Source organism: Bufo bufo, chromosome 1 (genome assembly GCF_905171765.1).
Source record: "Bufo bufo chromosome 1, aBufBuf1.1, whole genome shotgun sequence".
Lineage (NCBI taxonomy): Eukaryota > Metazoa > Chordata > Amphibia > Anura > Bufonidae > Bufo > Bufo bufo.
In genome coordinates, this window is record NC_053389.1 from 288,053,816 (window position 1) to 288,080,209 (window position 26,394).

The following is a 26,394-nucleotide window of genomic DNA, read 5'->3' on the forward strand; positions in this document are numbered from 1 at the left end:
TTTTCCTATCGTGTGCAAGCACGACCACTGCTGATGGATTGCAGGGTGGTCATAACCATGGAAACAAGCAATGTATAATGTGATGGAAAGATGAATCCAGCCAGCAAAGGAGGCAACATGGACAATCACAATACATTAGTGAGTGACTTGTATTAACTTTCTACTGAAGAGAGACAACACCTGATGTTATACCCTCCGGACAGGTCCTCAATATCAGATCTGTGGGGGTACGACTCCCGCACCCTCACTGACCAGCTGTTTGAGGACAAAGCCGCGGCACGCCTCTTACTAGACCAGTGACGTCATGTTCATTGGTCACATGGCCGATGTACAGCTCAGCCCCATTCAAGTGAACGAGCCTGGACTGCAATACCAAGCACCGCCACTATCCAATGTGCAGTGCTGTGATACCTATGCTGTGAGGAGGCCGCAGTGCTCACATGAGCTGATAGGGGGCAGTGCTGGCAGTCACCACACCAATCTGATATTGATGACCTATCCTGAGAACAGGCCAACATTTCACTCCCAGAAAACCCTTCATAAACAGCTATGAGTCTCCTGCGGTCTACACGTCCTCTGGCTGAGGCTCATCTACCAAATGTAGGTAAAATATAGAACATAGGAGGATACAATGAGAGATAACTGGTAACAAAAAGAAGATCTGTATCCCTGTAGAGCTGAGTATTAGGCCTCATGAACACGACAGACCGCAGATCCGCAAAATATGGACGCCGCATTTTCCTGACAGAACTGAGAATAGGGCATGTTCTATAATCTGCGGACAGCAGACGGACATGGCCACACACGGTGTCCTCAGCGATATCGTCATGTGTTACATACGGATTTGATGCGGAGTTCACCCTATGCACGCGTCCTCGTGTGGATTTAGCCCAATTTAATAGCGCCAATCCATGTGTGGGCCTGCATTACTGTATGTGACCGTATGGGAGGCAGCTTCCACGCAGGATACGCCTCATAATCTGCATGGAAAAAAAGGCCACGTGAACATGGCAAAATCCTCAGACAATCCATGGCAAAGTCAGCACGTAACATAGGGTGCATTTACTGCACGGTCTAAAAAACCTAAGTTGCTGCGGTTTTTAGCGCGCTGGAAGGTGAATGCCAGGAAAAAAAACACGCTATAGTGTGACACAACCCTCATGTACTCCGTATGCATTCCGTTTCCGTATTTCCAGTCCGTTGAAAGATAGAACATGTCTTAATGCCTGCAAATCACGTTCCGTGGCTTCATTCAAGTCAATGGGTCCGCAAAAAAAAAAAGGAAAACATACAGAAATGCATCCGTATGTCTTCCGTATCTATTGAAAATGTTATGCCCAGCCCAATTTTTTCTATGTAATTACTGTATATGCCATAAGGAAAAACGGAAACACAACAAAAAACGGACCTGTGAAAAACGGACCGCAAAACACTGAAAAAGCCATACGGTCGTGTGAAAGAGGCCTAAGGCTAGGTCTACACTGCGACAATTTGTATAATGGTAGACTATGGTGTCGCACTGCGACGCGAGTCGCAAAAAATCCATTCGAGATGGATTTTTCTGCGACTGTCGCATGTTGCAGTGCGACACCATAGACTACCACTATACAAATTGTCGCAGTGTAGTTGCAACAAATGTCGCGAAGACCCCAGCCTTGGCTGTGTTCACATCACACTTCTCAGTCACTATAGGGGGCCATTGTAAAAATTATTTTTATATATATAGGTTTTTCACAGGACTCTTTTTCTCCAACATATAAGTTAAAAGTGGAGCAATGTTGAGGTGACAGAGCCCCCTCAGGTGCCCCCATACGTTCTCTACGAGGGTCTGCTATGGCTCTTCCGTCTGTGACCCGGAAGGCTTGCTTCTGCCCCCCTGCCAGGTCCCGAGTAATAAACAGGAAGGTGCGGTACCTACTCTGTGCTGGGCTCCCCCATGATGAGGACTGTGCTGTCCTCTCTGTGACCATGCACACCAGAAGATGGCAGCAGCATCATGTCGTGCGTGCGGCTTCCCCAGCGCAGACCTGGAGAGAGAGGGAGGGAGCTGGCTGAGGAGACAGGAAGCGGGGCCGGCCTTCTCCACGGCTTCCCTTCCAGCGAGCTGAGCTGCCCCACACCCCGTCACCAGCAGCCATGCCGGTAAGTCAGCCTGCCTTCTATCCACCCATGTAGTAGCAGAGCGGAGTCTGTGATTTCACCTGAGCTAGTGTAATGTAGCAGGTTTACCTACAGTGAAACACAGCTCTTCCTGTTGACTCCCCTCTGCTACATCTGTATATTAGAGAAGACTACACAGATACCATGACCATTATTCATATGCAAGTACATGGTTTCTATTAGCAAAGATGGAGGTTGAGTAGATTTTTAGGGAGTCACTGGTTCAGATCCTGGCTTAGATATCCCCCTCTTTACTTTCCACTCCGTTTCCCACCTGCCTTTGTAGTATGCCACCAGCCCCTTTCACTCACTTGACCATTGATACTCCAAAACGCCAGGCCCTTTTACCCCACGTGACCACCGATGCATGGACACGGGAGGTGGTCGCAGCTCCAAGTGATGTGCAACATGTCCCAGCTTTCCGAAACGCAGCTAAACCTCAGGACTACGTGACCCCTCCCCCTCGCAGCGGCTTTGCTCATGGAAATTAGTTAGTGCTTTATTTTGAATTATAAGGGCCACCACTGCAGCCAGTGATCGGCTGCAGCGGTCACATGCCTCTGTGTCAACACGTCATTGAGGGACTGGCGCCATCAATGTCAAATAGGTGCAGGTTCCCACCTCTGGGACCCACTCCTATCTCCAGATCGGGGCCCCCAAAGTGAAAAAGAGGCTACCATGCCGCATGCATTGTGCGCTCCAGTCATCAGGAGGCGGGCATGCTCTGCTCTTTTCAGAAGTCCCATAGCAGTGAATGGAGAGCGCGTGGCCACCGCTATGGGACTGCTGGGAATAGCGGAGAGCATATGGGTGTTGTGGAGAGGGGCCCTCCGCGTAGGACCCCCTTCTATTACATAGAGCAGAGAGCATATGGGTGTTGTGGAGAGGGGCCCTCCGCGTAGGACCCCCTTCTATTACCTAGAGCAGAGAGCATATGGGTGTTGTGGAGAGGGGCCCTCCGCGTAGGACCCCCTTCTATTACCTAGAGCAGAGAGCATATGGATGGTGTGGAGAGGGGCCCTCCGTGTAGGACCCCCTTCTATTACCTAGAGCCGATAGCACAGTGATGGCGAACCTATGGCACGGGTGCCAGAGGCGGCACTCAGAGCCCTCTCTGTGGGCACCCACGCCCTGGAAAAAGTCTAAGGCATAGCAATATGCTTTAGACTTTTCCTGCCATTCATCATCCCAGGACACACTATAAACAGCACAGGCAGCGCATTAAATGTAGGCTATTAATCTATTACAGATAAATGATAAAGGACATGAAACATATATTATATTGGTATTTAGGTTAAATTGCCGTGTCGGCACTTTGCGATAAATAAGTGGGTATTTGGTTGCAGTTTTGGGCACTCGGTCTCTAAAAGGTTCACCCTCACTGCGATAGCATATGGGTGTTGTGGAGAGGGGCCCTCCACGTAGGACCTACTTCTATTACCTAGAGCAGAGAGCATATGGGTGGTGTGGAGAGGGGCCCTCCACGTAGGACCTACTTCTATTACCTAGTGCAGAGAGCATATGGGTGTTGTGGAGAGGGGCCCTCCCAGTGCTCCAGACAAAAAAAAATGACCAGGAGCCATTGGCTCCTAAACTAAAAAATTTAGGAGCCAAATTACATTTTTTAGTCGCCAAATTTAAAATGCATATCATTTTAAAAAAAAGGACTTTGAGAAGATGAGACGCAGGTGCACTACATATAGGAGAAAACAGCACCACATGCCTCTCACATCCAGGGACATTTTCTGGGGAACAAGGTGAGCGGGAATATTTTTTAATATTTTAATAGCTCACACTTTTTGGGACGTGGCGATATGTAATATGTTCTTTGTTTGTAAATTTTATATGTAAAACTGGGAAGGGGGCCATTTAAACTTTTAGTATTTTTTTAGTTTTTTTTTTACTTTTTATTTGACAACCATTTCTCCCATTAGGGACTAGAACCTGGATCTTTTCATCCCTTGTCCTATTCACCCTGATAGATCTCTATCAGGGTGAATAGGACCTCACACTCTCCCTGCTGCCCTGTGCATAGTACACACAGCAGCAGGGAGCTGAACATGGCAGCCAGGGCTTCAGTAGCTTCCTGGCTGCCATGGTAACTATCTGAGCCCCAGCAGTGTAATCTGCCACTGCCACCAATGAAGGGGATGGGACCCTGTGGCCACCATATAACAATGGGAGGGAGACGGGGACGACTTGTGGCCAGTGATAATGGGGGGGGGGGGGGGGGAGAGGCTTTGGGAGAGCGCACTAGAGGACCTTTCATGGGTCCAAAGAATCTGAACTTATCAGCAGGCTGCATAGAGCGGCGCCCAGGGATCTAAGTGCACTTACTATTATTCCTGGGCGCCGCTCCGTTCGTCCGCTGTGGCCCCCGGTATTTTCAGCATTCAGAGGTAGGAGGAGGAGACGCCAGTGTGTCTCCGTCTCCATGACAGCAGCGCTGTCCAATCACAGCGCAGAGCTCAAAGCCAGGGAGAAAAAACCTCCCTGGCTCTGAGTTCTGCGCTGTGATTGGACAGCGCTGCTGTCAGGGAGAAGGACAGACACTGGCGTCTCCTCCTCCTTCCTCTGAATGCTGAAAAGACCGGGGGCCACAGCGGACGAACGGAGCGGCGCCCAGGAATAATAGTAAGTGCACTTAGATCCCTGGGCGCCGCTCTATGCAGCCTGCTGATAAGTTCAGATTCTTTGGACCCACGAAAGGTCCTCTTTGACTCCATACAATTGTCTGCAGCGGTATCGCAGACCGGGCACCCGGCCTCAATAACAGGGCATGCGATCTGGGGCACCTGAGGGGTTAATGGCCGCGGATCGCATGCCCTGTTATTGAGGCCGGGTGCCGGGTCTGTGATACCGCTGCAGAGTCGCAGACACTTATGTTTTACATTCATTTCATTGGCGGCGCAGTGGCGACAGCTCCTCCCCTCCTCCTCCCTGCTATCTCCCCATTGGTGGTAATGGCGTCACAGTGGAGAGGGAGGGACTCCTTCCTTCTCCACTGTGCAGTGTGCTACTGAACTTAGGCTGCGCAGGATCGCGGCGGTACAGTCGCAAATGGCGACAAGACTAAAAAGTCTTGTCGCCATCTGCAAATTTTAAGGCGCATTGGCGACCGTTTTGGTCGCCATCTGGAGCCCTGGGCCCTCCACGTAGGACCTACTTCTATTACCTAGAGCAGAGAGCATATGGGTGTTGTGGAGAGGGGCCCTCCACGTAGGACCTACTTCTATTACCTAGAGCAGAGAGCATATGGGTGGTGTGGAGAGGGGCCCTCCACGTAGGACCTACTTCTATTACCTAGTGCAGAGAGCATATGAGTGTTGTGGAGAGGGGCCCTCCACGTAGGACCCCCTTCTATTACATAGAGCATATGAGTGTTGTGGAGAGGGGCCCTCCACGTAGGACTCCCTTCTATTACCTAGAGCAGAGCATATAGGTGTTGTGGAGAGGGGCCCTCCACGTAGGACCCCCTTCTATTACATAGAGCAGAGAGCATATGGGTGTTGTGGAGAGGGGCCCTCCACGTAGGACCCCCTTCTATTACATAGAGCAGAGAGCATATGGGTGTTGTGGAGAGGGGCCCTCCACGTAGGACCCCCTTCTATTACATTGAGCAGAGAGCATATGGGTGTTGTGGAGAGGGGCCCTCCACGTAGGACCCCCTTCTATTACATAGAGTAGAGAGCATATGGGTGTTGTGGAGAGGGGCCCTCCACGTAGGACCCCCTTCTATTACATAGAGCATATGGGTGTTGTGGAGAGGGGCCCTCCACGTAGGACCCCCTTCTATTACATAGAGCAGAGAGCATATAGGTGTTGTGGAGAGGGGCCCTCGGCGTAGGACCCCATTCTATTACATAGAGCAGAGAGCATATAGGTGTTGTGGAGAGGGGCCTCTCCGCGTAGGACCCCCTTTTGTTACCTAGAGCAGATAGCTCATGTCTTGCTATGGTCTCTCCTGACCGTGGTCATTTTAGTGGCCAGCTCCTAGTGCTACATATCTCCTGCAGCACCGCCTACATATAGCCAGATGCCAGCTGGTCACCCGATGTTTCAGAAGCCAATAGCAAATGATAAGTGCCCAGTGCCCATACAAAAGAGCCATTCTGCTGTATTGCGTCCAGCTCCACTGTCAGGTTGTTTTATTTATTCGTCAGGCTAGCAACATGTTGTTGTTTTTTTCACCGTAATAATTTGTATTTCTTTTCATATCGTTTTTTTTATGCAATATATGATTTTTTTTTTTGATTTTTTTTTTTTTTTTGTCTTATAGATTGAAAAAAAAGAAATAATAGTAAAATTAAATGATTTTTTTTTTACATAGTATGGTTAAAAAAAAAGGCGTCCCTCGACAAGTTCAACCATGGGATGGGAGGAGGTTTTTTGGTTCCATCATTGACTAACAATATTTTTGATGTATTACATGTCCACTTTTGGGTAATGAGGGTTAGCAGTATTGCAATGACGTCCGTGGGGCACAGGTTTTATTTTGGGTGGGTTATTTATTTTGTCTATTTTTTATTATTATTGTTATGGTCTGTCCCTCAAAGGTTAGATAAGACTTTATCACTATACCCTTACTGGGGCCGAAAACCTCTTCTGTCTTATCTCCCCGCTGTCTTTGACATTGGAGGACCAGACATCTAGCTGCCCCAATGTCCAGGTCATATATGTTCTATGGCTCTGGCTTTAGAGACCTGGATCACCCACCAATAATACATGTTTCTGACAATCTCCTCGACCATTGGTGAGACATGTCATGGTTGATGACCAGGTTTCCATGTATCCATGCAGAGATTTTCCAGTGCCTTGGATAGATGCTCGGCGCCCGGGCTTGTTTTAGGCCTGGGACTTTTTGTAGGGCTGCTGATTTATATTAACTATCGAGTGACCGCTGCAGTCCACAAGATTGCACTCAACTTAATGTATTCCTTGCAGCTTTCACTCAGTAGTTAAACTGTCGATTGCTACAAAAAGTCGCAGTCTAGCCCTGGTCTTATTTCTCATAAAAACATGTTTTATAGTTTTATGGGCAAGTAAGAAAAACAGCCATAAAGAAGTATATAACGGTACAGAATGACTGCTGGACTCAGGTACACTTCACCTGTATGGACCAGTGACTTTTAGGATTTTAGGGTACATCCAAACGAATTGACATGTGGATGGGATTTTTGTTAAATCTCATCTACTTTGCTGTACAGGTCAGTTTGAAGGCATTGAACGTGCTGCCTTCAGTTCCAATGGCATATGCAACCCAAACTAAAGTAACCTATACAGCCATGGAAAACCTCCGTAGACTTGGGCCGCATTCACGCGACTGTGGGACGGCCGTGTCCATGTTACGGAACACAAACTGCGGATCTGCAAACCGAAGGCACCAGCCGCGTGCACCCCGCATCACAGTGCAGACCTGTTGTAAGGCTCCCGCGTGCTACTAGGTCCGTGCCTTCACGTTGGAAAAAAAAGATAGAACGTGTCCTACCTTCGCATGCATCCGACGGATCGCGGACTCATTGACATCAGTGGGTCTGCGCATCAATGCCGGGTACACACAGCTGGTGCCTTTGCCATTGTGCAAAAGGAATGCCTTCAAACTGACCTTTGAAGGATCCATACACAAGCGCCATTCACTGATTGTATGTGATGCCCAAAGCTGCCATGACACCATTGACATTGTTACAGAAAGTGAGATTACCTTCTTAAAGGGGTTATCCAAAGTGTAAAACATGCCCCCCCCCCCCCCGAAAGCCCGGGCCACTCATATAGATTATACTTACCCCGCTTCCCGGCACCCGTGGCGCTCCTGATCCCCGCAGGCCGCTGCTTTATCTCCCCATCATGCGGATCAAAACATCTGGCGACAAGGTGGGCAGCCAATAGCAGGCCGTGACAGGGACGAGCCTCCCTAGTGTCAGCCGCGGCCGTGCAGGGATCAGGAGCAAACTGGCCTAGTTGCCCATAGCAACCAATCAGATTCCATCTTTCATTTTTCAGCGCACCTTTGTAAAATGAAAGATGGAATCTCGTTGCTATGGGAAACTAAGCCAGTGTGCCTTTATAACGGTTTTGATAAATCTCTCCCTTTATTTTAAAACTTGCATGTCAGACTGAATTCGTAACATAAGACGTCAAGAGATATATAGAACTGATGGTATAGATAGATTACCACAATTTCCGTTTTTTGTTTTTTTATTTTTTGTATTTTTTACTTCTTCCCTCTGTAACTTCCAAACAAGAACCAATCTCACATTTTCAATGTCATTTTTTGTGTTTAGCACCAGAAAATTATGTAAAATTACTTAACCACCTCAGCCCCCAGTGCTTAAACACCCTGAAAGACCAGGCCACTTTTTACACTTCTGACCTACACTACTTTCACCGTTTATTGCTCGGTCATGCAACTTACCACCCAAATGAATTTTACCTCCTTTTCTTCTCACTAATAGAGCTTTCATTTGGTGGTATTTCATTGCTGCTGACATTTTTACTTTTTTTGTTATTAATCGAAATTTAACGATTTTTTTGCAAAAAAATGACATTTTTCACTTTCACTTGTAAAATTTTGCAAAAAAAACGACATCCATATAGAAATTTTGCTCTAAATTTATAGTTCTACATGTCTTTGATAAAAAAAAAAAGTTTGGGTAGAAAAAAAATGGTTTGGGTAAAAGTTATAGCGTTTACAAACTATGGTACAAAAATGTGAATTTCCGCTTTTTGAAGCAGCTCTGACTTTCTGAGCACCTGTCATGTTTCCTGAGGTTCTACAATGCCCAGACAGTACAAACACCCCACAAATGACCCCATTTCTGAAAGTACACACCCTAAGGTATTCGCTGATGGGCATAGTGAGTTCATAGAACTTTTTATTTTTTGTCACAAGTTAGCGGAAAATGATGATTTTTTTTTTTTTTTTTTTTTTTCTTACAAAGTCTCATATTCCACTAACTTGTGACAAAAAATAAAAAGTTCTATGAACTCACTATGCCCATCAGCGAATACCTTGGGGTCTCTTCTTTCCAAAATGGGGTCACTTGTGGGGTAGTTATACTGCCCTGGCATTCTAGGGGCCCAAATGTGTGGTAAGGAGTTTGAAATCAAATTCTGTGAAAAATGACCTGTGAAATCCGAAAGGTGCTCTTTGGAATATGGGCCCCTTTGCCCACCTAGGCTGCAAAAAAGTGTCACACATCTGGTATCCCCGTACTCAGGAGAAGTTGAGGAATGTGTTTTGGGGCGTCTTTTTACATATACCCATGCTGGGTGAGAGAAATATCTTGGTCAAATGACAACTTTGTATAAAAAAATGGGAAAAGTTGTCTTTTGCCAAGATATTTCTCTCACCCAGCATGGGTATATATAAAATGACACCCCAAAACACATTCCCCACCTTCTCCTGAGTACGGAGATACCAGATGTGTGACACTTTTTTGCAGCCTAGGTGGGCAAAGGGGCCCATATTCCAAAGAGCACCTTTCGGATTTCACTCGTCATTTTTTACTGAATTTGATTTCAAACTCCTTACCACACATTTGGGCCCCTAGAATGCCAGGGCAGTATAACTACCCCACAAGTGACCCCATTTTGGAAAGAAGACACCCCAAGGTATTCCGTGAGGGGCATGGCGAGTTCCTAGAATTTTTTATTTTTTGTCACAAGTTAGCGGAAAATGATGATTTTTTTTTTTTTTTTTTTTTTTCATACAAAGTCTCATATTCCACTAACTTGTGACAAAAAATAAAAACTTCCATGAACTCACTATGCCCATCAGCGAATACCTTGGGGTCTCTTCTTTCCAAAATGGGGTCACTTGTGGGGTAGTTATACTGCCCTGGCATTCTAGGGGCCCAAATGTGTGGTAAGGAGTTTGAAATCAAATTCAGTGAAAAATGACCTGTGAAATCCGAAAGGTGCTCTTTGGAATATGGGCCCCTTTGCCCACCTAGGCTGCAAAAAAGTGTCACACATCTGGTATCCCCGTACTCAGGAGAAGTTGAGGAATGTGTTTTGGGGTGTCTTTTTACATATACCCATGCTGGGTGAGATAAATATCTTGGTCAAATGACAACTTTGTATAAAAAAATGGGAAAAGTTGTCTTTTGCCAAGATATTTCTCTCACCCAGCATGGGTATATATAAAATGACACCCCAAAACACATTCCCCACCTTCTCCTGAGTACGGAGATACCAGATGTGTGACACTTTTTTGCAGCCTAGGTGGGCAAAGGGGCCCATATTCCAAAGAGCACCTTTCGGATTTCACTCGTCATTTTTTACTGAATTTGATTTCAAACTCCTTACCACACATTTGGGCCCCTAGAATGCCAGGGCAGTATAACTACCCCACAAGTGACCCCATTTTGGAAAGAAGAGACCCCAAGGTATTCGCTGATGGGCATAGTGAGTTCATGGAAAATTTTTTTTTTTGTCACAAGTTAGTGGAATAGGAGACTTTGTATGAAAAAAAAAAAAAAAAAAAAAATCATCATTTTCCACTAACTTGTGACAAAAAATAAAAAATTCTAGGAACTTGCCATGCCCCTCACGGAATACCTTGGGGTGTCTTCTTTCCAAAATGGGGTCACTTGTGGGGTAGTTATACTGCCCTGGCATTTTCCAGGGGCCCTAATGTCTGGTAAGTAGGTAAATGACCTGTGAAATCTGAAAGGTGCTCTTTGGAATGTGGGCCCCTTTGCCCACCTAGGCTGCAAAAAAGTGTCACACATCTGGTATCTCCGTACTCAGGAGAAGGTGGGGAATGTGTTTTGGGGTGTCATTTTACATATACCCATGCTGGGTGAGAGAAATATCTTGGCAAAAGACAACTTTTCCCATTTTTTTTTATACAAAGTTGGCATTTGACCAAGATATTTATCTCACCCAGCATGTGTATATGTAAAATGACACCCCAAAACATATTCCCCAACTTCTGCTGAATACGGAGATACCACATGTGTGACACTTTTTTGCAGCCTAGGTGGGCAAAGGGGCCCAAATTCCTTTTAGGAGGGCATTTTTAGACATTTGGATACCAGACTTCTTCTCACGCTTTGGGGCCCCTAAAATGCCAGGGCAGTATAAATACCCCACATGTGACCCCATTTTGGAAAGAAGACACCCCAAGGTATTCAATGAGGGGCATGGCGAGTTCATTGAAAAAAAAAATTTTTGGCACAAGTTAGCGGAAATTGATTTTTTGGATTTTGTTCTCACAAAGTCTCCCTTTCCGCTAACTTGGGACAAAAATTTCAATCTTTCATGGACTCAATATGCCCCTCAGCGAATACCTTGGGGTGTCTTCTTTCCAAAATGGTGTTATTTGTGGGGTGTTTGTACTGCCCTGGCATTTGAGGGTCTCCGCAATCATTACATGTATGCCCAGCATTAGGAGTTTCTGCTATTCTCCTTATATTGAGCATACGGGTAATGAGATTTTTTTTTTCCGTTCAGCCTCTGGGCTGAAAGAAAAAAATTAACGGCACAGATTTCTTCATTCGCATCGATCAATGTGGATGAAAAAATCTCTGCCAAAAAAAGAAAAAGGAGGGGAAAGGCGTCTGCCAGGACATAGGAGCTCCGCCCAACATCCATACCCACTTCAGCTCGTATGCCCTGGCAAACCAGATTTCTCCATTCACATCAATCGATGTGGATGAATAAATCATTGCCGGGATTTTTTTTTTTTATATATACAAAGTGTTTGCCAAAGTATATGAACACCGCCACCTCCTCAGCTCATATGCCTCGGCAAACATATCTTTTACTGCAGAGGAGAAATCTCGTCTTGCAGCGCCGCATACACCGACTTGCGTGTAATCTGACAGCAGCGCAATGCTTCTGTCCGAATGCACATCAGTGCTGCAGCTAGTCGATCGGTTGGTCCACCTGGAAGGTAAAAAAAACAAAACAAAAAAGAAAAAACCAGGCCGCAAAGCAATAACTTTATTAACTTTAGAACAGAACATATTAACTTTTTTAAACTTTTTTAACTTTTTTACTTACCGGTAATTTTTTTTTTGTTTAGTTTTTTTTACCTTTATAGAACAAACCTCTCCTTCCCCATGGGACAATGTGCAAAGCGCAAATCGCCCAAAGATGTGGCGAAGTACGTTATGCACTTTATCCCAGGTGAAAGGAGAGGTTTGCAGCAGCTGTGAGTGAATGGGCCCTAATAGCCCTGTGTGCCTGTCCTGTGAGATGCAATCCCTATGCTAGGTGTACCTGTGTGTGGTACTTCCGGAAACACTCACCAAAGCATAGGGCAGGGTGGTCAGCACAGTCAGGACAGAAATAGCGGGTGTCACGCCTTATTCCACTCCTGCTACAGACACGACATCTTTTTCGGGGTGACGGTTGGGTTGAGGTACCAGGAACGACACTGGGGAAATGTCGCTCGTGTAGACGGCTAACTACACTGGGGGATGGGGCCACGGAACCTCCTGGATACAGGAGGTTCTCGATGATCTCTTCCTGGAATTTGAGGAAAGATCGTGTTCTCCCAGCCTTACTGTAGAGAACAAAACTATTGTACAGCGCCAATTGAATTAAATATACAGACACCTTCTTATACCAGCGTCTGGTTCTGCGGGAAACTAAATACGGAGACAACATCTGGTCATTGAAGTCCACCCCTCCCATGAGCGCATTATAGTCGTGGACACAGAGGGGCTTTTCAATGACACGGGTTGCTCGCTCAATTTGGATTGTCGTGTCTGCGTGAATGGAGGAGAGCATGTAAACGTCACGCTTGTCTCTCCATTTCACCGCGAGCAGTTCTTCGTTACACAAGGCAGCCCTCTCCCCCCTTGCAAGACGGGTGGTTACAAGCCGTTGGGGGAAGCCCACGCGACTAGTTCGCGCGGTGCCACAGGCGCAAATCCGTTCTAGAAACAAATGCCTAAAGAGGGCCACACTTGTGTAAAAATTGTCCACATAAAGATGGTACCCCTTGCCGAATAAGGGTGACACCAAGTCCCAGACTGTCTTCCCACTGCTCCCCAGGTAGTCAGGGCAACCGACCGGCTCCAGGGTCTGATCTTTTCCCTCATAGACACGAAATTTGTGGGTATAGCCTGTGGCCCTTTCACAGAGCTTATACAATTTGACCCCATACCGGGCACGCTTGCTTGGGATGTACTGTTTGAAGCCAAGGCGCCCGGTAAAATGTATTAGGGACTCGTCTACGCAGATGTTTTGCTCGGGGGTATACAAATCTGCAAATTTCTGGTTGAAATGGTCTATGAGGGGCCGAATTTTGTGGAGCCGGTCAAAAGCTGGGTGGCCTCTGGGACGGGAGGTGGTGTTGTCGCTAAAATGCAGGAAACGGAGGATGGCCTCAAATCGTGCCCTGGACATAGCAGCAGAGAACATGGGCATGTGATGAATTGGGTGCGTTGACCAATATGACCGCAATTCATGCTTTTTTGTCAGGCCCATGTTGAGGAGAAGGCCCAAAAAAATTTTAATTTCGGAAACTTGGACTGGTTTCCACCGGAAAGGCTGGGCATAAAAGCTTCCCGGGTTGGCGGATATAAATTGTGTGGCATACTGGTTGGTCTCTGCCACGACTAAGTCCAAGAGCTCCGCAGTCAAGAACAGCTCAAAAAATCCCAGGGCCGAACCGATTTGAGCCGTCTCAACCCGAACTCCAGACTGGGCGGTGAAAGGGGGAACTACAGGTGCGGCTGAAGTTGGTGACTGCCAATCAGGGTTTGCCAGCACCTCAGGGACTCTAGGGGGTCTACGGGCCTGTCTGTGCGGTGGCTGCGACGGGGTAACTATTGCACGTGCCACCGTACCAGCTTCAACTGCCCTTCTGGTGCTCGCCACGTCACCATGTTGTACGGCAGTGCTAGTACTAGGTCCAGGGAGGGCTGCGCTGCTGGTGTATGCCTCACCACGTGATCCGGCAGCGACAGCCCCACTCTGCTGCTCTTGAAGCGGATCCTGCGTAACCTGTGGTCTAGCGACACGGGGCCTGGTACGCCTGGTGCTATCAGGGACCTCCACCTCCTCGTCCGAACTTTGGGTCAGAGAGCCACTGCTTTCCACAGGTTCATATTCTGACCCGCTAGATTCGTCAGATGAGGGTTCCCACTCCTCATCCGACTGGGTCAGAATCCTGTAGGCCTCTTCAGAAGAATACCCCCTGTTTGACATTTTGGACTACTAAATTTAGGGGTATTCCCTGAGACTACCCAAGAAAAAAAGCAAACCTGTCTTACAAAGGGGAGGCTAGCGAAGTACCGGAGGCCGCTGCGGTTGATAAAAAATATCAAAACTGATTTTTTTATCGCCGCAGTGCGTGTAAAATGAATGTGCAGTGATCAAAAAAATATATATTTTTTGTCACTGCGGTGGGGCGGGCGTGGGTGAACGCACGTGTGGGCGACCGATCAGGCCTGATCGGGCAAACACTGCGTTTTGGGTGGAGGGCGAACTAAAGTGACACTAATACTATTATAGATCTGACCGTGATCAGTTTTGATCACTTACAGATACTATAAAAGTACAAATGCTGATTAGCGATACGCTATTCAGCGAATAAAAGTGACTGCGGTGCGGTGGGGTGGGCGCTAACTGACGCTAACTACCTAACCAAGGGGCCTAAACTATCCCTAAAACCTAACAGCCAATACTAGTGAAAAAAAAAAGTGACAGTTTACACTGATCACTTTTTTTCCTTTCACTGGTGATTGACAGGGGCGATCAAAGGGGTGATCAAAGGGTTAATTGGGGTGCAGGGGGGTGATCAGGGGCTACAGTGTAGTGTTGGTGCTACTCACAGTGATGTCTGCTTCTCTGCTGGATCCAACCGACGAAAAGGACCAGCAGAGGAGCAGACAAGCCATATAACAGATCATATTTACTAATATGATCTGTTATATGGCTTGTGATTGGATTTTTTAAAAATCGCCAGCCTGCCAGCCAATGATCGTTGCTGGCAGGCTGGTGACGAACTTGTTCTTTAACTTTTGCCGGCCCGCGATGCGCATGCGCGGGCCGGCTTGGAGCGAAATCTCGCGTCTCGCGAGATGACGCGTATATGCGTGACTGTGCGCAGCGCTGCCACCTCCGGAACGCGAATCTGCGTTAGGCGGTCCGGAGGTGGTTAAAGAGGTTCTGTCAGCATGATCAACCCTATTAAACCAGGCATACTGCCTGGTAGGGCTCATCATGCTAATTAAAACGATATCTTTCTTTTGTTTGTATGCTTAACAGCTGCAGAGAAAACAGATATTTTATTGATATGCAAATGAGCATGTTGGAGCACCAGGGAGCAGGGCTCAATCCTTGGAGCACTTCTTATGTAACACCCCCTGTGCTCTGCACAATCCCTGTCCCCTTGATTGACAGGCGTTCCGTTTGTGTGCTTTACCTGTGTCTGTTGCACTGAAGTCTCTGACCCCTGTTGGTCAGCTGCTAGCCTCAGCGGGACTACTCCAAGAAGTGGTGGCCTGGTAGCTTCCCTGCCGCGAAGTCCAGATCCCTGTATAGGGATTAAATGGTGAAAACTGGGGGACTGGTGAGAGAACGCCATCAGTACTAGCCCAACGTCAAACCGGTTAGTTGGCACAGTGGCTCCACAAACATTGTCCATGACACCATATACCGTATTTCTCACATTTTTGTCATTTCAGTGGCATTTTCCCATTATAACATTATAGCTCAGAAGGGAAAAAGAGACTGGGACCCTAGTACCATAATATAATTTTCCCCTCGATAATTGGAGGAGACAAAGAACGGGCTATTTGATTTCAACATCCCTCCTCCTTTTGTTTTCTTGGAGGTAAGCTGCATCCAGAGGCCCCTCTTCCAGTTCAGAATGCATGCATCTTCACTGGAACTGAGAGAGATTTAGGGAGATGTTTAGCTGTCCACTGAACATGCCTTTGGCCAGAAGGTAACTCTTAGATGACCTGGCCTAAAGGTAACTCAATAGATATTCAGTTGACACTTATTCCTCCTGACTCACCCATGCCCATGCTTGCTTGGTTTTGTATACAACTCTATTATAGCATTAGATTGTTAGCCAGCCCCACCATAATCTGCAGGTTTGGCCAAGAATAATCTAATTAGTATTTGGGAGCCTTAAAGAGGACCTTTTTTAATTAGGGTACTTTCACACAAGCGTTTTTCTTTTCCGGCATAGAGTTCCGTCACGGGGGCTCTATACCGGAAAAGAACTGATCAGGCATATCCCCATGCATTCTGAATGGAGAGCAATCCGTTCAGGATGCATCAGGATGTTTCCAGTTCAGTCTTTTTGACTGATCAGGACAAAGATAAAACCGCAGCATGCTACGGTTTTATCTCCGGCCCAAAAAACTGAACACTTGCCTGAATGCCGATTCCATTATTTTTTTTTCCATAGGAATGTATTAGTGGCGGATTCAGCATTTAAATTGCCGCATTGACGGACCAGGTATTCCAGTCTGCGTATGCGCAGACCTTTAAAAATGTGAAAAAAATTAATACCGGATCCGTTTTGCCTGACACCAGAAAAACGGATCCGGTATTGCAATGCATTTTTCTGACTGATCAGGCATTTTTCAGACTGATCAGGATCCTGATCAGTCTGAAAAATGCCTGACCAGTCAGAAAAAATGACATGCGTTTGCATACAGTTTGCCTGATCAGGCAGGCAGTTCAGGCAACGGAACTGCCTGCCAGAATAAACAACGCAAGTGTGAAAGTACCCTAAAACCAATACCTCATATTGTAGGCCAAGATCAGGAGATATCATCGTGCAATTTATATATATATATATATATATTTTTTTTTTTTTTTTTTTACTGATATGCTGCTCCCTTGTGCCCCCTATTCTGTTTGGCCCTTTGTATGCTAATAGCATTGGTATAGGGAGGAGGTGATGGCCACGTTTCTCAGGGGGTGTCTCCTTCACCGAAAGCTTAGTCTGCAGGAGACAGTGTGGCATGCAGCACTCCTAAAGCCATTGTCATCTCCTTCTAGCAATCGTGAGGGTTATATGATCAGACATTGGTGTCTTATCCTAGTCATATGCCAGCAATATGTATGACCAGACAACTCCTTTGACGATGTGCCTGTGTTTGCACTTATTGCATACATAGTACATTGGTTTAAGAACTTTGAACCCGCTGAGAGGACATTAGTTACATTTCAACAGCCTATTCTAGTTCTGAACAGACATAGCTGAATCCATTGTATTTCTTGTATAGGATCGCGCTGCAGATTTTCTGGGATCCCTCTTTACACCATAAAGCTCCTTTTTTGTTAACCCGGACATGGGGAAAAAAAGATAGATTCCACAGAAACCTCTCCCCTAATCCACACAACCTGTAGAATGCCAAGGGGTCGCAAGATAGTGAAGCACCTCCTCGTCCATTTCAAATAAAAGAAATTTATTACACTCACAAGCATCCACTTGCAAAAGGCATATCGCAAAGATAAAATCGCCATGCTGCCCGACCCGGGTTTCGCAATTATGCTTCGTCAGCGGCGTCTAGCATGCCTCAAAACGCAGCTGGTTTAAATCCCTAAAAACAATCCAACCCCACTAGATGCCTCCCACATATCAATATAAAAACATACAACAATAAAAACAAAACAGGTAATAAAATACATACCCATATCTACAGTGTACAGAATCACATAATTATATTCAGCCTCTACGTTCCTTTATTACACTATTTCCTTTATCCCTTTATAGCTGAATCCATATTAACTGCCCATCAGTCACTTCAAAATTGTAAAAATGCTCCCGAAAATGTCCCTTTTTTAATGTAGATTTTGATGGAGGGGTTAAGGGAGATTTATAACATGCACAGAACATACATAGTAATCATCCTCCTGTGGCATGTACAAGTAAAACAGAGAGACTTTTTTCTCTCTCTTTTCCTCCAGCCTGTGAACACTTCCCACTTCCTCCCCTCCTCCATGTTGGCTGAGATCATAGCCAGCTGAAGGCATGAGAGGGAGGACTACTTTAATTATTCTTATCTCAGGATGAGTAGCACTTCCAGATGCAAGCCTGTCTTATTGGAAAACTGACAATCTAAGCTTTTAAACAAGTACAAGATCACAGTACTAGGTGAGATACATGGAGAGATAGAGCTATTAGAAATCAAGTTGGGAATGAAAGCTGCTGGTATATGCAGCTTTCACTGGGACCCATTTCTAAGAGCTGCAATTTATCAGGACTTGTGACACCATCTTGGTCTTGTTTTAAAATATAGATTATCAGCTTTAAAACAAGACCAGACAAAATTGTGGCTGTATCCCAATGACAACCTAAGAAATGCCCCCGAACAGTGTTTGTTCAAAACAATATTGTCCTTTCCTGCCTGCATAAACCCTGTTCGGGATGATCAGTTGGGGGAGTGAAAACAGGGGTTCTGCTGGGTGCCTTATGTCCAGTCCTGTGTTTAGGGTCTGGGTGCCTATTTCGAACTCTGACATGATAGTGTTTGTCGTGAGGGTTTTACGTCTTGTCACCTAATACTGAGAAAAAACTATGGACAATACTTAAAGGAGTTGGCAACTTTCTGGTTACTATTGATCAGTGTTTTTAAGTTGACTATATGGTACTTGCTAACCAGGGGTGGCCTAGCCGTAGACCCTACAGTGAAATTTTCCGGGGGGCTGATACCCAAGTGGCTATCCGAGCCTTCCTCACAGCTGTCAACTGGGTGCATAACAATCTGATGCTCTCAGCATTAATTAATGGAAGAAGCATCAGGTATTTATGCACTTTGCAAGTATTTGCAGGTGCCCTCCTGAATAAACTGTATTGTCATCCTCAGGATAGTGATAAAGTTAATACTGTGGTATTTGGTTCTGCAGGAGCGGTATTTTGTGCTGCCCTATGGTATTGCTCCTACTTCTGTTATCTCTGCCTATTTGTGTTTGCCCGCCTTTAGTTAGTTTGAACCCGCCTACATCATGGAGCCACTTTTAGTATATTTTCCAGGGCCACTTTAAGTTCCCAATCCACTCCTGTTGCTGATATAGGCTTTGTTGCTATTCTGTGCCATTTTCTGTATTTCATAAGATATGCCCATTGTCTTTTGTTCTGTCCACAGAGAGATCCTGGACAAGATGGCTGCTGACCAGACAAATCACTCGGTCTCCAGTGTGCTAAAATGGAGGGGACTGAGTGATGTATCTGGTCACATGACCCTCCATCAGCGGCCATCTTATGGACAGGACTTCTATGCAGACAGCACAAAAGGGAACATGGCTTATTAAATATAGCAAAGGTCGCATAATATCAACAAAGGCTATATTAGTAAGTTCCATATAGGCATCTTACATATACATTGGTCAACAGTAGTCATAAAGTGGTCAGTCCCTTTAAAGGGATTCTGTCACCAGGATTATTGATATAGTGATATTTATATGTGCCCATTAGTCTCCATGCAGTGTTTCCAATGATCCCTCTGTTTATGCTCTTTGTGTGTTAGATTCTTATAAAAATCTATCTTATTGATATGTAAATAACCTCTGTCAGGGGCCCAAGGGGTTGTCCCACGATATGTTGGAGCCCAGCCGCGGCCATTGATCCGGAGCCCAGCACCGCCTACCACTTATTCACTTCACTATCCCTGACGTCAGTTCTTCTCAGTGCCTAAATCTCGCGCAGGCGCAGTGGACACTGTAGCTTGCGCCCGTGTGGACTACTGGCACCGGCTTCGACGAGGGAGCCGACGCATGCGCAGTTGACTTGTCGAAGCCGGTGCCAGTATGTCCACTGCGCCTGCGCGAGATTAGGCTAGGTCTACACGACGACATTTGTCGCGCGACATTTTGTTGCACCAATGTCGCGCAACAATTTTTATAATGGCAGTCTATGGTGTCGCACTGCAACATGCTGCGACTGCGACGCAACAGTCGCAGAAAATCCATCGAGATGGATTTTTCTGCGACTGTTGCGTCGCAGTCGCAGCATGTCGCATGTTGCAGTGCGACACCATAGACTGCCATTATAAAAATTGTTGCGCGACATTGGTGCAACAAAATGTTGCGCCCTATTTGTCGCGCGACTTATTGTCGTCGTGTAGACCTAGCCTTACGGCACTGAGAAGAACTGACGTCAGGGATAGTGGAGTGAATAAATTAAGTGGTAGGCGGTGCTGGGCTCCGGATCGATGGGCGCGGCTGGGCTCCAACATATCGTGGGACAACCCCCTGGGCTCCTGACAGAGGTTATTTACATATCAATAATATTGCTTTTTATAAGAATCTAACACACAAAGAGCATAAACAGAGGGATCATTGTAAACACTGCATGGAGACTAATGGGCACATATAAATATCACTATATCGATCATCCTGGTGACAGAATGCCTTTAATAAATACATTATCAAACGGGACAGATGTAACTAAGGCCTCATGCACACGACCATTGTTTTATTCCGTGTCCGTTGTTCCGTTTTTCGTGATTTTCTGCGGACCCATTGACTTTCAATGGGTCCGTTGAAAACTCGGCTAATGCACCGTTTGTCATCCGCGTCCGTGATCCGTGGTTCCAGTCCGTCCAAAAAATATAACCTGTCCTATTTTTTTCACGGAAAAAGGTTCGCGGACCCATTCAAGTCAATGGGACCGTGAAAAAACGCAGAGGCACACAAGATTGTCGTCCGCGTTTGTTTTTTTCCTATCATTTGCATGGCAAACTTGACTTGGACTTTTTTTTTTACTTTCCTTCATGTCTGGTGATCCTCCAAAAATAAAGGAAAACACACGGAAACGGATCACGGAACAACGTAACCCCGTTTTGCGGAACGGAACACAACAACGGTCGTGTGCATGAGGCCTAAACAGAATGCCTTTAGATTGAGCTGAAACGTGGCACATGGATACTTGCTGTAAATAAGGAGAAGATACTTTTGCATTAATGCCTTTATGTTGTTGCTACTTCTGTGATAGATGTAGTATGTATACTAGTCACAGCGGTCGTTAATGATTATTTCTGATTCTCCTTCAGAAAGAAGAGTTCTTCGTGGACATGACCTGTGAGGGCTGTTCAAATGCTGTGACCCGCGTGCTTTCTCGGCTTGACGGTAAGAATTCTTCTAATTTATGTATACATGCTTGATTTGTTGTGTGGAAAGTTGTCCATTGTTAGATCATGTGACATCTTCATACACCCCAACCAAGGACTGATCTGTTTAAAGGGGTGTTAAATATAAAAACTGTCCCCTCAGAAAGTCCACTTAAATGTAATGGGAACTATTCGCTAACCCCAAAACTGTCAGGTTTTATCAATAATTCATTCAATTTGCAGCAGTCTGTGACCAAACCTGGCATAAGCAGTTCTGTCTGTCTCATTTAGAGCAGGAAATCCCAGCAATCGGTAAGAGTTACAATCAGCTTTGTCTGATAATGTAGTGTCCTGATCTCCTCCCACATACTGAACAAGGCAACGATAACTTCTCTGCTCAGAAGGGAAGCAACATTTTGTGACTAAGCCGCCATTTTCTTTCTTTCTTGTGCAAGTCACTCCGATCTTTACGTTTTAAATATTATGGGGAAAGTTGTGATTATGTAAAAAAAAACAACTCGCTGCCAAAAACAAGATGAAAGGACAGCCAGGAAATAACGCTCTATTAAATGTCACTTAAAGCGCCAAACCAGCTAAACCAGCTTTTTAACAATGCAACTATAGGAAATCATATGGCGCTCAATTAACCAGGAGAGTGCAAAGAAAAATGAATGCCATGTCACAAAGATTTAACAATATTACTAATCTTAAAGGAATATAGATAATACGCAAGCAAAAAAAAAAAGGAGCGCTAAACCTAGAAATGAGTGATAATAGTTCATCTCCGCTGTTTGCCATTCTGCAGGTTTCTGAAAGCTACAGTCTTGTAAAAAACATACTTAGAACAGAGGGGTTAATTTACCACTGATCTTTTCCATTTTCGGTAAGGGAATGGCTGAGGGCCAGGGCTTAGTGAAGATGGGACTTAGAGGCTATGTACACCTTCAGAGGCAATTTTTGTTTTAATGCATTTTACTCATCAATTGGCCTTTATTAAAAATATTAAGCCATTCTGTCAGAAAGGGTTAACAGTTTTTCTAGCTGTGTGACTGGTACTTTTGGTCATCTAATAAACCTTATCTCTAAATTACTAAGAGGCCATATTCTTATCCGTAAGATAAGAATTATAATATAATGAGTATTTATAATGTCAGAGATAAGGAGTCCGTCTGCTCCCCAAATGACAGAATAGACAGAAAACCCACAGGCTGCTCCTACAGCATCTCGCTATGTACACAAAAAAGGATTCCATATTTTTAATAAAGACCAATTGAAAAAAAGATTTTTAGCTCAAAATAAGTACAATGCAATAATAAAGAAAATTGCCTCCAAAGTTGTACATGGCCCTTAAAGAGGACCTTTCACCAGTTTGTACTTCAGAAAAGCGATGCCTCACACTGTAGCCCATGTTCAGTAGATGTGATATTGCAAAAAAATTTCTTCATCCGCTGCGCCGATGTGCCCCTCGTTCTGTTTAGGCGGGCGCCGTATGCTAATTAATAGCATCGGAACACCATAAGGGACACATCAGCTTTTCTCCGTGGGCGTTTCTTCTATCTGGCTGTGGTGCTGTTCAATCACAGCGGAGCGCATCACAGCCAGGGAGAAGGTGAGCTGTTTTTTCTCAATGGCTGTGACGCGCTCCGCTGTGATTGGACAGCGCCACAGCCAGATATAAGAAACGCCCACGGAGAAAAGCTGATGTCTCCTCCCCGGTGTTCCGATGCTATTAATTATCATACAGCGCGCCTAAACAGAACGAGGGGCACATCGGTGCAATGGAGGAGCGGATCAAGAAAAAAATGTGCGATATCACATCTACTGAACATGGGCTACAGTGAGGTATCGCTTTTCTAAAGTACAAACTGGTGAAAGGTCCTCTTTAAAGTGGTTGTCCACCTATTAATATTGATGCCCTATCCTCAGGATAGGTCATCAATATCAGATCGGCGGGGGGCTGACACCCGGCACTCACGCCAATCAGCTGTGAGACGAGGGGGCAGCACTCCATGTTGTTGCGGATCCGCAAAACACAGATGGCGCCCGTGTGCCTTCCGCAATTTGTGGAATGGAACAGGAGGCCTATTATAGAAATGCCTATTCTTGTCCGCAAAAAGGACAAGAATAGGACATGACTTACAATTTTTGCGGGGCCACAGAACGGAGCAACGGATGCGGACAGCACACAGAGAGCTGTCCGCATCTTTTGCGGACACATTGAAATGAATAGTTCCGTATACGGACCGTATGCGAAACGCAGAAAGCGGCCCGTATACGGAACGCAAAATACGTTCGTTTTTTCGGGATCCGCAATTCCATTACTAAAAAAAATAGAACATGTCCTATTCTTGTCCGCAATTGCGGACCAGAAAAGGCATTTCTATTCTAGTGTCTGTGATGTGCGGTCCGCAAATTGCGGATCGCACATTGCAGGTGTCCATGTTTTGCGGATCCGCAAAACACTTACGGACGTGTGAATGGACCCTAACACTGCTCTTCGTCTCGAAAGTCTCGTCGGTGTAGTGTAATTACAAGTACTCTCTCCATGGAGCGAGTACTTGTAATTACACTGCACCGCCGCTGCAAGGGAGACGACGGGCAGTGTAATGAAGAGGAAGCAGCGCTTCATGAGAGCACTGCTTCCTCTTCAAACAGCTGATTGGTTGGGGTGCCGGTAGTCGGACCCCCGCCAATTAGATATTGATGACCTATCCTGACGATAGGTCATCAATATAAACTGCCTGCACAACCCCTTTAATGTTGGCACTTTATCATGAGTAAGGGTTCAGATGTAACAGTCCAAAACGCGTAGATGGTGTAACAGTCTGTACTCATTGGTTTTATCCTTCCATTTGAATAAATCGTCAGTTTATTGGAAGCTGGACTTTCCTCACGTATTTCAGACTTAACACTTGTATAACATTTTATCTCCAAGGGCCAGAATTATTATATCATGTAGGCCCTGTGCCAGCATCTCCCTCACCTTAGTTGATGAGATGATACAGAAGCCTGGACCTGTCATATAAGAAGGGGGCTGGTAGATGAAGCAGGAGGAGCTAGAGCGCAAAGAGTCGCTCGGGCCCACCCTTGGTGCAGATTACTGAAAGCAACCAGCATCTCATATTATAAATCCATATATTTTCAGGAGCTCTGTATCGGAAAAATGGAACAGAATATATTATAAAATGAATAGTTACTGAATTTGTAGATTATATCTATGTATGAACTATGCAATGCTCAAAGGTAGACGTACGCTTGAAATAAATCCATTATTGTTGCTGTTAATTGACCACATATTATATACTCCACATTAGCACTTTTCATTGTACCACTAATGTAAGAATTTCAGATTGATCGAAGTTGTTTCTCCTTCAGATGTTCAGTATGAAATTGATTTGCCGAATAAGAAGGTGGTGATCCAGTCTGATAATCATTCCGTGGACCAATTGCTGGAGACCCTAAAGAAGACCGGAAAAGAAGCCAGACACTTATCTTCCAAATAACATGGCATAGGAAGAACAGTAATTTTCAATGGTATATTTTTTACACCACCTCAAACATAAAAATGTGATCGCTCATAAAGTAAAAACGTATTAGGATCTCTAGATCTATGTCATATGTATGATAAGAAGGGCTATGTGCCCTCACCCTAACTTCTACCAAGTTGTGAAAATCAAGCGATGAACAAATATGTGGTGGGTGCTCGTCTCCAGGGGGTGGTAAAAAATTCCCCTTACAAATGTATTGAACAATGAAAAGTAAAAATAAAAAAGCGGATTAAACTCCACAATTTTGGACGTGCTGTCTCCGCTTGTTCCTAACTTCTACCTGATGAAGGGGTCTTGCCTCCATCCAGATACATCCATGTACATCTACCTTTCATCGTTGTCTTAAAATTTATTGCAGAAGCACAGGACCAGGCTGATATCGGTCATCCTCATAGAGCTTCACAGCAGAACTTCAAGTGTAGGAGATATGCGACTCTAGGGACAGTCTACTGTTCAGAAAATACCCAGAGCTGGTGATGCAAACGATTCCACTATTTCTGGAGCTCAGTTTGCATCACTAGCTTTGAGTACTCTGACGTGTAGGTGTTATCTTAGACTCTGTTTACTTCAGGTCAAGGTTCTGTCTTTATAGGATCTGTGAAGGGTCCATTTTCAACAGATCCCAATGAGTGATGACAGTAGACTTGGGTCCAATGATATTCTGCCCATCAAGGACAATGGAAATCTGAGGAAACCACAGTGTATTTGGAGATCTACCGGTATATACTTCCATTTGTCCACAGTTGAAGCTCCTAAATGGCATCTAGATATTATTTTTGTTCCCAAAGGTTGCAATGTTTACAGCTAACCACCAGATGGCGCGGATGCTGTTTTGGCCAGGAAGTCCGTTGTGCTTGTGATCTTATATAGGTTATTACAGCTACATATTATACCATTTCAGGCTGTTCGCGTTTTCATTTGTCCTATATTTTTCCTCTGATTCTTTAAATCGTTTTAAATTTATGAATTTCTATCTTTCAGATCAGAGAATAAACTGCGCTTGGGTAGAGATAGAACCCATACATCCCATCCCTTAAGAAGAGACAGTGGAGCATGAGCCGGGGAATGTCTTTACCTCTATTATTTCTTTCATGTATCAGAATTTTAGATAATCAGATTATTAGTGACATTGGGTCATGAGCAGCGGAAATGGATTTTAAGTGCCTCTGTTTTCTGTCTTTGATATTTCTTTCCCAGTCACTAGAATGCAATAAATACATACAGCGCCTGTTTTTGTGCTAATAAAATAATTCAGTATAGAGATTAGCGAACCAGTCGAGATTCGTTTTGGGTCTGTTTCGCCGAATTTTTCAGGCCAAACAAAGTTGCTCCAATTGCCCTGAAAGTTGATATATATCCCGCTCTAGCCTCCTAGAAAAACTTGTTATATCTTTTCGTTTCTTTTTTATGATTTATTTTTTTTCCCTCCCCAAGCTCTGGAATGCAATGACATACCTATGGGTAAACGCACAAAGCTGACTGCGGCATGCAGAGGGTTTGCGGAGGGTAGGGGTGCCCTCCGCATCTCCATCGGGTGTCCGCGCTGCAGTGACGGGGACGCAATGGCAGAGAAGGCCGCCTGATGCCTTTCATAGGCATCGGGCCTTGCCTTCTACGGAAGCCTGTGAGATCCAGCCCCTTAGGCCGGGTTCACA

The 26,394-nt window shown here is 45.3% G+C and overlaps 2 protein-coding genes across 2 annotated transcripts in view; one reads left to right on the plus strand and one right to left on the minus strand.

The window, feature by feature from the left end:
• The window catches only part of G3BP1 (G3BP stress granule assembly factor 1), a 43,615-nt gene extending 41,522 nt beyond the window's left edge, over positions 1-2,093 (minus strand). The window contains exon 1 of the mRNA XM_040440243.1: positions 1,919-2,093. Within this exon, the coding sequence (XP_040296177.1) occupies positions 1,919-1,998 (80 nt within the window). The 5' untranslated portion in view covers positions 1,999-2,093. The remainder of the gene's footprint in view (positions 1-1,918) is intronic.
• Positions 2,048-26,010, plus strand: ATOX1 (antioxidant 1 copper chaperone). The gene is made up of 4 exons (XM_040440261.1): positions 2,048-2,142; positions 21,135-21,210; positions 24,567-24,725; positions 25,721-26,010. The coding sequence occupies exons 1-3, from the start codon at positions 2,137-2,139 to the stop codon at positions 24,692-24,694; spliced, it is 210 nt and encodes a 69-aa protein (XP_040296195.1). The 5' UTR covers positions 2,048-2,136; the 3' UTR covers positions 24,695-24,725; positions 25,721-26,010.
• The last annotated feature ends 384 nt before the right edge of the window (positions 26,011-26,394 follow it).